The 14,596-nt window shown below is 42.5% G+C and overlaps 1 protein-coding gene across 3 annotated transcripts in view; it reads left to right on the top strand.

Annotated features, from left to right (window-relative positions):
• Positions 1 to 4,210, top strand: part of dagla.L (diacylglycerol lipase, alpha L homeolog) — a 30,953-nt gene extending 26,743 nt beyond the window's left edge. For all 3 annotated transcript variants that reach the window (XM_018257494.2, XM_018257493.2, XM_041589934.1), the window contains exon 20: positions 627 to 4,210. In XM_018257494.2, the coding sequence (XP_018112983.1) occupies positions 627 to 1,542 (916 nt within the window). In that variant the 3' untranslated portion in view covers positions 1,543 to 4,210. The remainder of the gene's footprint in view (positions 1 to 626) is intronic.
• The last annotated feature ends 10,386 nt before the right edge of the window (positions 4,211 to 14,596 follow it).

Below are 14,596 nucleotides of genomic sequence, written 5' to 3'. Positions count from 1 at the left end.
ACTGGTATCTGTCTTGTGTCTGAACTGGTATCTGTCTATGTGTAACGGAGGCTGTCACTGTCACTTTTATCTTGCTTATCCATGGCCTGTTTATATGGTCCTTAGTTTATTCATCTGTGAGTGTTTTTATCATATATTTCTCCTTCTATCCATAAATCCTTATCTCAGATTTCCCTCTAAATATACATTCATCCTCCGCCTCAGCATTTGGATTTTGCTTATTTAATTTGGTTTATGCAGTAACATGAACACATTTTCCACAGGTTTAGTAATCAAAGAACCAGTCAGTCTGTAGCACTGTTAACATGACTAGATCTAACTTAAATACAATTGGCTGCTTTGTGTTACCTGAACTGTGAAAAACTGTCCACATCTGCATAATCCTCTGTACGTATCTCGTTGCGCTCCTTATATCTTTATCCCAACTGCCACTTCTCCTTGCCCCTAGTTTGCAGGTCGCTCACCCTGATTAGTTTGCCTCTGCATTTGCTAATTACAGTTTTGGGCTTCATATTTTCTCCCTCTCTCTTTTCCTTTTTGAATAGCTGTTCTACCAAGCTTATCTGATGCAATAATTTGTTTTGCAGTAATTGCATTTGTCTTTCTCTTGCATCCTATATCTGCAGGAGTAAGCAATCTGACATCAGCCTGGAGGGTTTCTATGATTCTCGACTTCTGTCCCCAATTTTCAAAGACCCAGTAGAGCTACTTTTGATGAGCACAAAAGATTGCCTGGCCGTATCTCTCCAGGATCGCAAGGCGCCACTCGCTACGATGGAGAGTCTCTCTGATAATGAGTCTGTTTACAGCTTTGACTCACGTCGCTCTTCTGGTTTCCGCAGTATACGAGGGTCGCCAAGCCTGCGAGCAGTGTTGGAGCGGGACGAGAGTCATTGTTTCTTCATTGACCCAACGATCCCTGAGGAAAACCCTTCTTTGAGTTCACGGACAGAGCTTCTAGGAGCAGATGCCCTCTCAAAGCATTCGCAGGAGAGCCAGCCAACTGAGGTTGCTCACAACAGTGGCAGATCTTCACCAGGTGACCTACCCCTGTGGGATGAAGAGCCTTTAGCAGGAGAAGAGGCCAGCAGGTCTCTCGCTAAAGAAGAATTGGCACTGCAGAATGGGCGCTTGAATGAGGTGCCTAGTCCCCAGGTGCTGGAGTTTGCAGAATTTATAGACAGCCTTTTTAACCTGGACAACAAAAGTGGTTCTCTACAGGATCTGTACCACGTGATGGTTTCGGATGGTACAGACCGTGATATACCTAAGTCAGTTAGTGACCAGGAAATCCTGCTTAGGGCAAAGTTTGAACCTAATCTGGTGCCCAAGCCCCCTCGCCTCTTTGCAGGGTCTGCAGATCCATCATCTGGCATTTCAGTCTCTGCCTCCTTCCCCCTCAGCTCCTCTGGGGAACTCATGGACTTAACACCAACAGATATGAGTAGCCAGGAGTGCCTGACGCCAGACCCCATCCGAACTCCAACACCAACAGGAGCCAGTAACGGCAAAAAAGAAGAGTTGTTTATTTCTGCTCTCTAGTCAAATGCACAATGAATGATGGAAAGAGAATTTTTGGTTTTCTAGGAGAACAAGTTTAGTAAGAGAATTGCCAATGGTAACCCATGCTCTCCAAAATTGCCAGGAAGTGTGTGGGAATACGTTTACAGCAGCAGTCTTGCATACTACCAGTATAGGAAGAACTGTAGAATACAGTAAGCTATTGCCATAGGTTACTTAGTGTGCAAAGCAAAAGGGAATCTACAGTCTTTATGAAGGTAATACACTAAGGAAAGAGACTATGTTGCACTAAATAGATTCTGCCATATAATAGGCTAGCAAACTCTGATCTAGCCATAGCATTTCCCCCCTGAATATCTATGAAATGTAGTGCAGCTGGTGATGCCCTGGGGGATCTGAGAAGTATTTTGACTACCGCCTTCCTCAGGAAGGGCCATGCTCCTATCATCTGTGGATTGAGGGGTACATCTTTTCACCCTTTGCCTTCTTTACCTCCTTGTCTCTCAAATCCACCCCACATCTCCTAATCTCAGCATGCTTCCTTATGTGTGGGTTACGTGTTGTTGCTCAGAATACATAAATCAACAGTATGTATTGTCTCTGTATTAGAAGCAGTACCGCATGTTTGCCTATAATACAGTTAGTCATGAGAAAAATCAACAGATCTGTAACAGCAGCCATAAAAGAAAAAAAAAATTACACCTATTTTTGGTTCTAGAGTGGAGATAACCTTTGGTACTGACTACTGCAGATTTACTGTTCCCATCAGTTGGCAGGGGGTTGTTGGGTGTGCTCCAGAAACTCGAATGATGGAGGAGTTGTAGCTCTGCAACAGCAGGAATGTCATAGTTTATCTATCTCTGGCCCAGCTAAAGGCTTATGGTGGCCAATTTAAGAAGAGTGGATGAGATAAGGAGGTACGGCACACAGCATTATGGTCACTTCTACAAGCATTCATGATCAACACCAATTGTGACAGTGGAAATCACCATGGGCCTAGTGCAGTGGCACACTCAAGCATGCCAGGAGGTTTGTCTCCTGAATGATTTGGTGACGGGAATTTGTTTCCATTCCTCTTGATAGCAAATGCCTTGACCCAGATGGTGCCTCTGGTCTGTGGTGGGTCCAGGCAATTGCGGTTTAGATGAATAGGAAGCAATTTAGGCACTTCGTTCAACAGCTGAGATATAAAATGCTGTGCCCAATAATGTACAGAATATATATATATATATATATATATATATATATATATATATATATATACACATATATATATATATCCTTTTGCTTTCAACTGCATTCATTATTGCATATTATCTTCATTTATAAATTGAGCTGTTAGAACCTACCACCCCACCTGATGTAATCCGGCCCTAATCTAACATGCGGTACTGCTTCCCTGCTCTAGTCTGCACATGACAACTCTGCCTGTCGATGGTATGTCTCTGAGTGTGCCAAAATGGATTGGATTTCCCCAATCAGAATGAGTATTCTCTCAACTGAAGCATGCCTTTCTCTCTGCCATGTTGGTTGGGTGCTGCTTTTAAAGTGAAAGATAAGGCTTCCCTGTAGACATGAGCCCTAATGTATAGATGTGCTCCCACAATTATTTAAGTGACAACAATTCCACCCTGTCACACCCATGCACTCTTGGTGGTCGCACATACAGACTCATAGAAGGTACACACATCTATATTTAGTATGAAGGTCTTGTAAAACCATAGTAGAATCTATAGCACGTGTGAGGGATTATTGTCAGTATAACCCCAAGTATTTGGCCATCCCTACTGCTCATGATGCTCTCCCACAAAAGCAGCAGCCACCTATAGAAAGTGCCAAAGTATGCCATGTTTTATGGAGTAGCACCCAGTGTTTGTGCTTGTGATGGCAGTGGGGAGGGGTAACCATGTGGCTTAAAATGAGTTATACAGTATTTGTATTTTGGTTCCAGGGCAGCCTGCTGAGGGCTTGGTATTTGATACCCCTAATGTATTTAAAGTCCAGTGATTGGCCAGCTCTTTTGGAGCACTGGCTTTATTGGGTATTAGAAGATTGTTGCCATGTTAATTTAAAAGTTGTATTGCTCTAAAGCTGGAATCTAGATCTAGAGAGCCATCTACTGTTCCCTTCCAGCAGCATTATTAGTTTTGAGGCCACTGGAGAGCAACATGTTGCTCACGAGCTACTGGTTGGGGATCACTGGCCTATACTATGACCATGCTCCATTTCTGTATGAAGGAACAGGGGTGAGACGGAGGGGGGGAATAGATGAGTGGATCTACAATGAATAATGAAGGTGAGGAAAAATAGTTTGGAGAGTAGGCCTAGGTCTTCTAGTGGACCCCTGGCACCCCAGTCTTACATTAGCTTGCTGCAGTTCTTCAGCGTGCCCTTCTCATCACCCATGGTTTCCTTCATTGGCCTTATTTAATAACATTTCATGCCTTTAACCGCCACTCCCTTTATTTTTTCTTCCTTTTGACTGCTTTTTGCTCTGCACTTTAATTTTTCTCCACATTTTCCACGTGTCTTGTAGTTATTTCCCCATCCCTTATGTCTTTCATTTCACAGGGTCTTCTTCTTTTCCTCCTTTAGCTCAGGAGTTCTTTGCACATCTGAGGCTACTGTTGTCCATGTGGATGAAGAGGCTTGTCCTACATTGTGTTGGAAGTTTTGTTTGGGGTGGTGTACAATATTAAAAGAGCAGAGTGTCCATTAATAAAACAGACCCCCCCCCCTTCCCCCAGGAGCTGACACTTTCCAGTCCTGTTGTATTGAATAGATGACAGTTGACTAGTCTGACCAACCGGGTTCTGTGTTAAAATTGTAGGACACTCACGGGGAACATAGTAGTGTGCATGGGGCCTTAATGTTGTCTTATGAATCCTTTGTAGTCTAGTGTGCTATTTCTGGTAGGGCAGGGACATGCCAATGTGGGGGCAAATAGCTGATAAGTGCTATTTCTTTTTTTATTTAAAGCCAAGTGGAAGGTAGGGATTAGTCAAAGATTTGACAAGGCCATTTTATATTTTGTACCGTGCCGGAATTCCTTATTTATTTGTCCAGCAGCTGTTTTTGTGATGCCTCAGCTGCTCCTGTTACTCGTTTGTCTCTATTCTGTGTCACTGCTATAGATTAACCTCCCCAATGCCAACCCCCCCCCCCTCGAGGCTTAGCGGGGTGGTTGTTTCTAAACACTGGACTTTTTCTTTGCACAATGTAAATTTCACAGGGGAACGTCCTCAGATGGGAAAGGGGGGTTGTTGCAGATGCACGTTTCACTCATTCCGCCAATAACCACTATCTACGATTTCCCCCCTAACCCTGACTTGCTTTCAAATGCAGCCAAGTGTGCTGCACAGCCATGGAACGGGTGCTCGTGGCAGCATTAAAGGAGAAGGAAAGTTACAGAAGCAGTTCAATGCCAATAGATTAGCCACAATACTGCAAGCTATAACACTATATTTATTCTGCAGAATTCTGCAGTAAACAGCTCTAGAAGCTCTCTGTTTGTTTAGGATAGCAGCTGCCATATTAGCTTGGTGTGACATCATTTTCTTCCTGAGTCTCTCCCTGCTCACTCATAGCTCTGGGCTCAGATTAAGACAGGGAGGGGATGAGGGAGGGGGAGAAGAGCAAACTGAGCATGCTCAAACCCTAGCCCTGGAAGTTTATGGTGAAAACAAGAAGTCTGATAGAGAAGCCCATGAGTACACAATAGAAGGAAAGAAATTCTGTGTTTCTTTTGACAGAAGATTCCGAGCAGCATTACTTTGAGGGTTTACTAGTGTATTTATATAGACCTTTCTGATAAGGCTTACTTAATTTTAGTCTTTCCTTCTCCTTTAACTCTGTGTCCTGGTGATGCCTTCCTTCTGCCATGAAATGGACTTATACTTGTGGCAAGGTTGGCATGGGTGCAGTTGACCTTTCCCTGACATTTCCTGTTATCTGCAGATTTCATATATATATTTATATAATGTGTGTATTTGTGATGCTGTTAATGAGATATCTGAAGTTGTTAGCTGGTACATATACAGGTATAGGACCTGTTATCCAGAATGCTCAGGACCTGGGGGTTTTTCAGATAATGGATATTTCTGTAACTTGGATCTTCATACCTTAAGTCTACTAGAAAATCATGTAAATATTAAATAAACCCAATAGGCTGGTTTTGCTTCCAATAAGGATTAATTATATCTTAGTTGGGATCAAGTACAAGCTACTGTTTTATTATTACGGAGAAAAAGGAAATTATTTTGATTATTTGGATAAATTCGAGTTTATGGGAGACAACCTTTCCGTTACCTGAGCTTTCTGGATAATGGGTTTCTGGATAAAGGATCCCATACCTGTACCAGGGATGTCTACCCTGTGGCCCTGCAGCTCCTGGGTGTCCCAGTTGGTGTCGTAATACAGAAATAGCTGCAGGGCATAGGCTAGATGTTGCTGCCTTATACAGTGATGCTGCTATGGGCACTCAGGCTTAATGGGCTTAAAGGAAAACTATACCCCCCAAAATGAATACTTAAGCAACAGATAGTTTATATCAAACCATTGAACCACCATTTCGTGATGTTCTGTGTGCTGCCTCAGAGATCACCTGACCAGAAAGACTACAACTCTAACTGTAACAGGAAGAAGTGATGAAGCAAAAGACAGAACTCTGTCTTTTAATTGGCTCATGTGACCTAACATGTATGGTTTCTTTCTTTGGTATGTTTGTGTGCACCGTAAATCGTACGATCCCAGGGGTGGCCCTTATTTTTTAAAATGGCAATTTTCTATTTATGATTACCCAATGGCACATACTACTAGGAAAGTATGTTATTATGAAAATGGTTTATTTACATGAAGCAGGGTTTTACATAAGAGCTGTTTTATTAAATATATTTTTATAGAGACCTACATATGTGGGGTATAGTTTTCCTTTAACACCACCCCCTTGCCCTGAGTGCATTGTTGTCCATTGACCCCCAAAGCAGATGATTGCATTATCTTTCTGTGCAAATAAGTAAAAAAACAAAATTGCCTTAATTTCCAGCTCCTCTCTCAGCCCTCGTAGGCTGATACCTGGGCACAACGGAGATGATTCTATAGCAGATTTAAGAGTTTTCGTGCATGCCCTTAGACCCCCACCTCCTGCTCTGTCTTGTGCCATAACCCCCCCCCCCGATTCCTTTGTAGTTTATGTAAAGAAAACAAAAACTAATAATATTGTAAAGAAAAAGTAACTAAAACGATAGTATATCATATAAATATATAAATATATATATACCCTCTTGTATATTCTATACAGACTGTATAAAGAGGCTGCTCACATAGCCTGCGCTGAATGTACAATCTTCATCTTTCATGGGTTATGTACATATTAGTACTGCCTGTGCTCTGCTTCTCAATGTGGGGGTATCGCACACAAAAAACATTCCAAAGTAATCTCCTTTACCCAATGGCAGGGGAGGTTATTTATACCTACCAATTTATTGGGTAGTTGTGCCAAAAAAACAAAAGAAAAAAGCCAGACAAATCCACTCGTGAGGGTTCTAGTGGGTTATGTTGTAGCACGAGCCAAGTTTGTGCCAGTCTATTCACCTATAGATATTATCAAGCATCCTAGCTCTGTATAGTATAATAAATGTATACATCTCATTGGATGTAAAGTCCAGAGAGGAATATAGAAGCATCTTTGCAACAGTGCAGAATCTGGGCCTGGGTCCTTCCCACTTGCATCTTCTTCTTACCCCTCTTATCATTTAATAGGGCTCATTTACAAACAGGGGTGCTGCTATGTATGTGTGTCCAAGTACATAATGCTGCATTATGGGTAAAATCACGTGACCCTTCCATTTGTAAATGACCCCTTATATCTTTCAGCCCTTTTTTTTTTGCTTTTCGGTTGAGGGATGGGGGTTACTGTTTTACCTCTTTCAACCTTGGCACCCCCTCTAGTTTAGGGTAAGGGCAGATTCGGGGAGATTAGTTGACCCGGCGACAAATTGCCTCTTCGACGGAGTGACCATCTCCCCCCCGAACTGCCTCCCCCCGGCGCTTCGTTTTCCAAAGTTTCCTCTTGAGGCAATTTTGTGTGACTTTGGAAAACAAAGCGACGCAAGTGCCATTGCGCTGGCGATTTTTCATTCTAACAGGCGGGAAGGCAGATCAGGAAGATTGTCGCCCCCAAGAAGAGTCAATTTGTCGCTGGGGCAACTAATCTCCACGAATCTGCCCATGTGCCCTTACTCTAAAGGATTAGTAAACCTTAAAAATAAGTGAATGTAAAATTAATGAGGATGCAGTTCTAAGAACTTTTGCAATGTACATTCATTATATTTTTTTTTTTAAAATTCCAAGATATTAAGGGATACATGTACTGTTAATATGAATGAATTGTGTTACAACAGCGCCACCTGCTGGTCATTTTCCAACCAGTCTGACCACCAAGTAGTTAATGAAGTTGTCAGGAGAAAGAAAGAGGCTACTCAGATGTTCTGCTTAAGAAAGAAAAATTAGAAACCTTTCTCAAATCTTTCCTAAGCAGAAGAACATCAGAGCAGCCTCTTTCTTTCTCTTGACAACTTCCTTGACTACTTGGTAGTCAGACTGGTGGGAAAATGACCAGCAGGTGGCGCTGTTAAAACAAAATTAATTCATGTTAACCATACAAGTATCCTTTAATATCTTGGAAATATAAAAAATAATGAATGTATGTAAATGACAAAAGTGCTTAGAACAGCCCCCTCATCAATTTTACATTCACTTATATTTAAGGTTTACTTATCCTTTAATTAAAGGCCTATAGGTTACTTGGCAGGGGCAAACATCGCTCACATTACTACATAATTCTCTATGCATGTGTTCTGATCTGTCTTGTCATGTGATTTAAACATAGGAAGGAGCTGCTATGAATGCGATTGCTTCCCGGTTTAGGGCAGTGTAGCTTAGTCCATCAAATCTGTGTTAATTTGAGATCTAAAGTATTATTTCTTTCAGGCGCAGGCATGCTGAGTAACTCAAACTGCTGCAGGACTACAACTCCCAGCATGCCTTTTTGACAAACTGGAATGTGCATTTCAGTTAAAGGGATGGTTCGCATTTAAGTTAACTTTCAGTATGTTATGGAATGGCTGATTCTAAGTAACTTTTCAATTGCCCTTCATTATTTATTTTTCATTAATTATTTGCCTTTTTCTTCTGACTCTTTCCAGCTTTCCAATGGGGGTCACTGACCCCATCTAAAAAAACAAATGCTCTGTAAGGCTACAGATGTATTGTTATTGCTACATTTTATAACTTCATCTTTCTATTTAGCCATCTCCTATTCATATTCCAGTCTCTAATTCGAATCAATGCATGATAGCTATGGTAATTTGGACCCTAGCGACCAGATTGCTGAAATTGCAAACTGCAGAGCTGCTAAATAAAAAGTTAAATAACTCAAAAACCACAAAAAATAAAACCAAATGCAAATTGTCTCCTATTATAATGCTGTACATCATACTAAAAGTTAATTAAAGGTGAACAACCCCATTAAAGCTAGAGGGAGGGATGGAAGGCTGCCTGTCCCTGATTTAGCGCAATAAGCTGATTTTATACTCGGCTGCAGGTAGGAATTTGCTTCCTCGGCCGAGTCCTGATTTTACCTTCTCTTCATACTGTTTTTATAGCAAATGCACTTACGTCTGTGGTTCTCACTGTGCAATTTGGGGTAATAAATGGGAAAAGAGATATGTCATTTTAACAGCATTCAAGTTAAATCATGTTTTATTTTATTTGTTTACTAACCTCCCGCATGCTCTGCAGTCTCCACCCGCTTGGCACTTAAGGGGTTAAACTCCGACCACGAATTTGCCAAAAAATAAGATTGGGGAAAAGACTGCAGATTTTTTTATAGGTGCCGGGACAAATCCGATAGGTCAGACCAACACTACTAACCCTACAGGTAAAAAATAGGTGCCCGACTCTTGCCTGCGTATTAATTCTCAAGCCATTCTGTATTGACTCAACACAATGCCTGTATTCCATGAGCCCGTCACACGGACACTTATTATAACCCCAGCAAGAGTCCTTGGAATATACAGGGGTGAATAACTGCGTCTAAATGAACTTCTGCCCCCAAGTCCCACTTTGTTTCCACGTGAACTTTATTATCCAACACTAAAAACTGTTTGCATTTGGAATGGCACTGAAGATTCATTAAAAAACACTAAAACCTGTTTCTGCATTGGACCTCATTTCTGTTCGAGTTTCGGAAAGTTCAGTGTTTCTGGCGTTTGATGGTTGCAAGAGACACTAATCTCCCTGAACTGGCTTCCCGCCGGCTAAAATGCAAATCGCCGGCGGGATGGCAGGGGAGGCAGTTCGGGGAGATTAGTCGCCCCAGAAGAAGAGGAGATTTGTCGCCGGGCGACTAATCTCCCTGAATCTGCCTGTGTGCTCTGTCCCTAAATGAGGGGGTTAGACACCCACCACACCCCTATGATTTAACCTGTCCTTTAGGGTAAGGCCACACGAGGAGATTCGGGGAGATTTTGTCGCCTGGCGACTAATCGCCTCGTCTTTTGAGCGACTATCTCCCCAAACTGCCTCAGTGTTTTTCCCCATAGGCTACAATGAAAAGTCGCCTGCACTAATGTACACGTGGAAATGCGTTTTCTATAGTCGCCCGAAGTTGCCGCAGGTGACTTTTCAATGTAGCCGATGGGGGAAAACGCTGAGGCAGTTTGGGGAGATAGTTGCTCAAAAAACGAGGCGATTAGTCGCCAGGCAACAAAATCTCCCCGAATGTTCTCGTGTGGACTAGCCCTTAAAGGGGATGTCTACCTTTTCTTATGTTATACTTTTACCTATTCTAAGCAACTTTTCAGCTAGTCTTCATTTATTGCATGGTTTTTAAATGAGCAGAATGTCCTATAAATGGGGTCACTTTGAGAGTTACATTTATTTATTTTATATTTTAATTGCTACCTGGTTGCTAGGGTAATTAAGTTGAAATTCCTGTAGAATGAGATGATCATTTCAAGAAGCACAAAAGTAAAGGCTTACGCTGGCCGAATTGGTGTCTGAACAATCGGCCCATGGGTCAAAAAGATGGTTACCTTATAAAGGCCTATAGACAGCCTGAATAATAAGGATAGCAAGTAGAGAAGATGAGCTGCCACTTGGCTTCTGGGATTTTTTGGGAGAAAGCCGTATTCTGGAGGTGGAGAGTGAATAAGGGAGATTAAGGAGCCACCTATTTCCACTCTTCTATGACTTTATCCTTATGGTTAATTTGGTTTGTAGCTCAATAGTAGTGATCACACAGCTGGAAGGCAATGATTCAAAGTACCAGAAAAGCCATAGTCAAGCGATCATTACCCAATAACTGATGTTAAGTTTTGATGAGGATTAAAGAGTTCTTTGCTAAGCACTTTTGCCATTTACATTAACTTTTTCTGTTTCAGAGCTGTTTGCAGTTAAAAACTTAAGTATAATAAATGTTAAAGCAATCACAACAGAAGAGACAAGAAACCTTAAAGATGCCCTTCCTGAGCAGAGCAACATCCCAACACTCTTCTGATTTCTCTCACAAGGTACCTCTCTTTGACTTACAGTTACAGGAACTGACCAGCAGGTGGAGTTCTTGTTACAGTTTTATATTGGCAGTTAACAGAAAAAAATATTTATATAAATTGTAAAAGTGTTTAAGAAAGCACTCTGAACAATTTGACTTTTTTAAGGTTTACTTATCCTTTAAATGTGTCCCATTCTGCCGCTGTAATCGGGGGGTGTTCCTTCAGAAACCCAGGTGTTTTGGTTGCCTCTACATGTGCTGGTCAGACCTGGCATCCTGGAGATTTCCAGTCCCTTGTCATGATTCATGTGCTCAAACATATCTGAAATACATGTACAAACATTATACTAAAGAGAAAAGAGAAAGATATGAGGGCATGTGGGCTGTGTGATGGCAGTTTGTAAATAGAAAAACTTGTGGAAAACAGGCGGAGTCAAGATAAGCTTCTTTGGAAATGTGAGTGTGTAACTGCTAATGACTTTGAACACAAGTTCTCACACTTTCACACGTGTAACTGAGGCACAGTGGCCAATGCTCTAGGGTGCAAGGGAACCCGCTGTCTTCCCATTGCACAATTTTTTTTTATTTTTGCACCAGTCAAAAACCCTGCCCTAGGGAGCCCTAGTCATTAGGCCACTGATCACCTGGGCCCCCTGATGTTGGATACCCTGTCCACACCCCCATAATTCCACCTGGGATCCACCAAAACACCAACCATTAACATTCATGAATTTTGTTACAACAGCACCACCTGCTGGTCATTTTCTGACCACCAAGTAGTCAAGCAAGTTGTCAGGAGAAAGAAAGAGGCTGCTCTGATGTTCTTCTGCTTACAAACAAAATTAGAAACCTTTCTCAAATCTCTCTTAGGCAGAAGAATATCAGAGCAGCTTCTTTCTTTCTCCTTGACTACTTGGTGGTCAGACTGGTTAGAAAATGACCAGCAGGTGGCGCTGTTGTAACACAATTCATTCTTATTAACAGAACATGCATCCTTTAATATCTTGGAATTTTACAATGACTGGACATTGTAAAAGTGCTTAGAATAGCACTCTCGTCAATTTTACATTCAGTTTTAAAGGTTTACTTATCCTTTAAGCATGTTAGTGCTGGAAATACTATGGTTTGGGGCTGATTTTTCTGCATCAGGGCCTGGGCACATGACCATTTTAGACTCCATTATGAAGTTTTCATTGAACCACAGGGTGCTGGGGATAAAGTGAGATCATCTGTCAGAAGATTGTTAGAAGCTCAACTGAAAGTGAATATTGCAACATGACATTCGAGTAAATCCACCAAATATTGGCTGAGAAAAAAAAGTGTAGGGTTTTGGAATGGCAAAACCTGGATCAAGATCCTATTGAGATGCTGTGGGGGATTTTAAAAAGGGCTGCACGTGCAAATCAGGCTAATTGACCTGATTTCAAGTTTTTATGGCTCATTTCAATTGATTCCCTTTCAGGGGAGCTATATTCCCTTTCACCACAAGGAGTCACCAAAAACCCTCAGAACTTTGAAAAAAAATCTTCATGTTTCATGTCTACATGTTTATATGTTTATAGAGCGGCACTATACATAAAACACTGAATGAAAAGAGAGAAATATACAATGTCATTTGGTAAGAGACATAGGAGAAGGGAGGTTACATACAGTATAACAACTACCTGCAATTAAAAAATACATATAAGGCGTAATTTACTTACTGTATGTTCCAGAGACCAATGTGTTTGCTGCACTCACGTCCTATTGCTATTAGCCGAATGTAAGAATAAAGCTCTGCTGCTCCTCGCAAAGACCTGCGTCCGTGGATGCTAACGATAGCGTAGAATTTGTACCCTGCCCCACACATTGAAAGTAAGTCATCTACAGTTTCTATTACAATTCCAGGAATATGTAAATATCAGTGACGTAACTAGATGTTACTGGGCCCCACAGCAAATTAATTTTAGGGCCCTCGACATATGCAGAAGTTGTCCAGATTTACCAATACATGTTGAAATTGCTCATTATTCAGGGCCTCATGAGCCCCCTATACCTCCTGGGCCCCCCTGCAGCCACAGGGTCTGCTTCCTCTGTAGTTATGCCACGGGTGTAACTAGCAGTTGCCGGGCCTCCTTTTTTCCGCACATTCTCTCTCCAGACGCACACGCAACAGCTTTCCTGCCGTGCCAGCACAATAAGCCTTATCATGGCGTTCGCACCCTGGCAGTTGCACCACTGTTCATTTTTTCAATATTTACAGAGGATCATTTGCTCACACTAATTTAATGACATTCCCATGGCTGTATTTATGGTCAGGGCTGACCTAGGAACTGGACCTCTGTCCAAACTCTCTTCGCTGCTTGGTGGATGTTCAGGGGGCTTACCTTGTTTCCCCCCTCAACTCTGCCACAACTGAATCATCTGTGAGCAAAAACTAGATGCCTTCAGTTGTGTTGTGTGGCCTTATGTGTCACATGAGAAGGAAAGTCTTTTTTTCACATGTTAGTCACACCCAAGTGATTGTATTGACTTACCTGAAACCCCGGGCCGGTGCTCCTATCAGCAGAAAACTGCACCAGCCCAGGGTTGTACCCAGTGTCCGACTGGGATGCCGGGGGCCCACCAGAAAACATTAGACCATGGGGCCCACTTTCCAAACTATTATTCCTCCTCTCCTCACTCAACCTCTTTATTCTCTTAGTCTTTTATCTCTACATACTATACTCAATTCTTCCATTATTAAGCCCAGTCCGACACTGAATATACCAGTGAGCACCACGGAACAATCTTCTTCCAGCTTCTTCTTTCTTCAAATTTCCTGGGGCAGACGCATGCGCAGTTGAACGAAATAGCCGAGTCTAGTTCAAGCTCGGCTTTTCATTCTACTGCACATGCGCAGCCGCGCGAAGAAAGTGGAAGCCGGAAGAGGATCGCACCGTGGTGCTCACTGGTATAACCCCGGCCGGTGCAGTTTTCTGCTGATAGGAGCACCAGCCCGGAGTTTCAGGTAAGTCAATACAATCACTTGGATGTGCCTAACATTTGGCACCCCCAAGTGTGAAACGACTTCCCTTTTCCTTTAAGATCACTCAGTACTAAGGGTTGGATGGGCCAGCAGGACACCAGGAAAAAACTTGGTGGGCCGCTGCCAACCCAGACGGGATCCTCACTTGCCTTCACCATTGCTCCCCTGCTGCCCCTCCTCCCCTGATAGTGGCAATAGTAAATTAAGGTTCATGTGTTGGGGGAAGGGACTGGCAGGGGTCCCAGAAGGGGTGTGGGAGCCCCTGGGTGGCCCATGTACACTCCAGTCCAACCCTGTAAGGACCTAAGACCAGTTAGCATCTAATTGGATTGTGTATGGGGCCAAACCAACAGCCTGTCTGACCACTATCAGGCAGGTTGAAATATTGGGAAGAGAAGTGCTTCCGCCCATTGATGCAGTTCTCTCTCTCCGAACTGCTCTGAATTTGCGCCGATTATGATAAAACAGCAGAAAACATTAGCAGTGACAATTGCGCTGAATGGTGCACACAGAGC

The sequence above is a fragment of the Xenopus laevis genome, chromosome 4L, assembly GCF_017654675.1.
Source record: "Xenopus laevis strain J_2021 chromosome 4L, Xenopus_laevis_v10.1, whole genome shotgun sequence".
Taxonomy (NCBI): domain Eukaryota; kingdom Metazoa; phylum Chordata; class Amphibia; order Anura; family Pipidae; genus Xenopus; species Xenopus laevis.
This window is presented reverse-complemented; position numbering and strand designations above follow the sequence as displayed.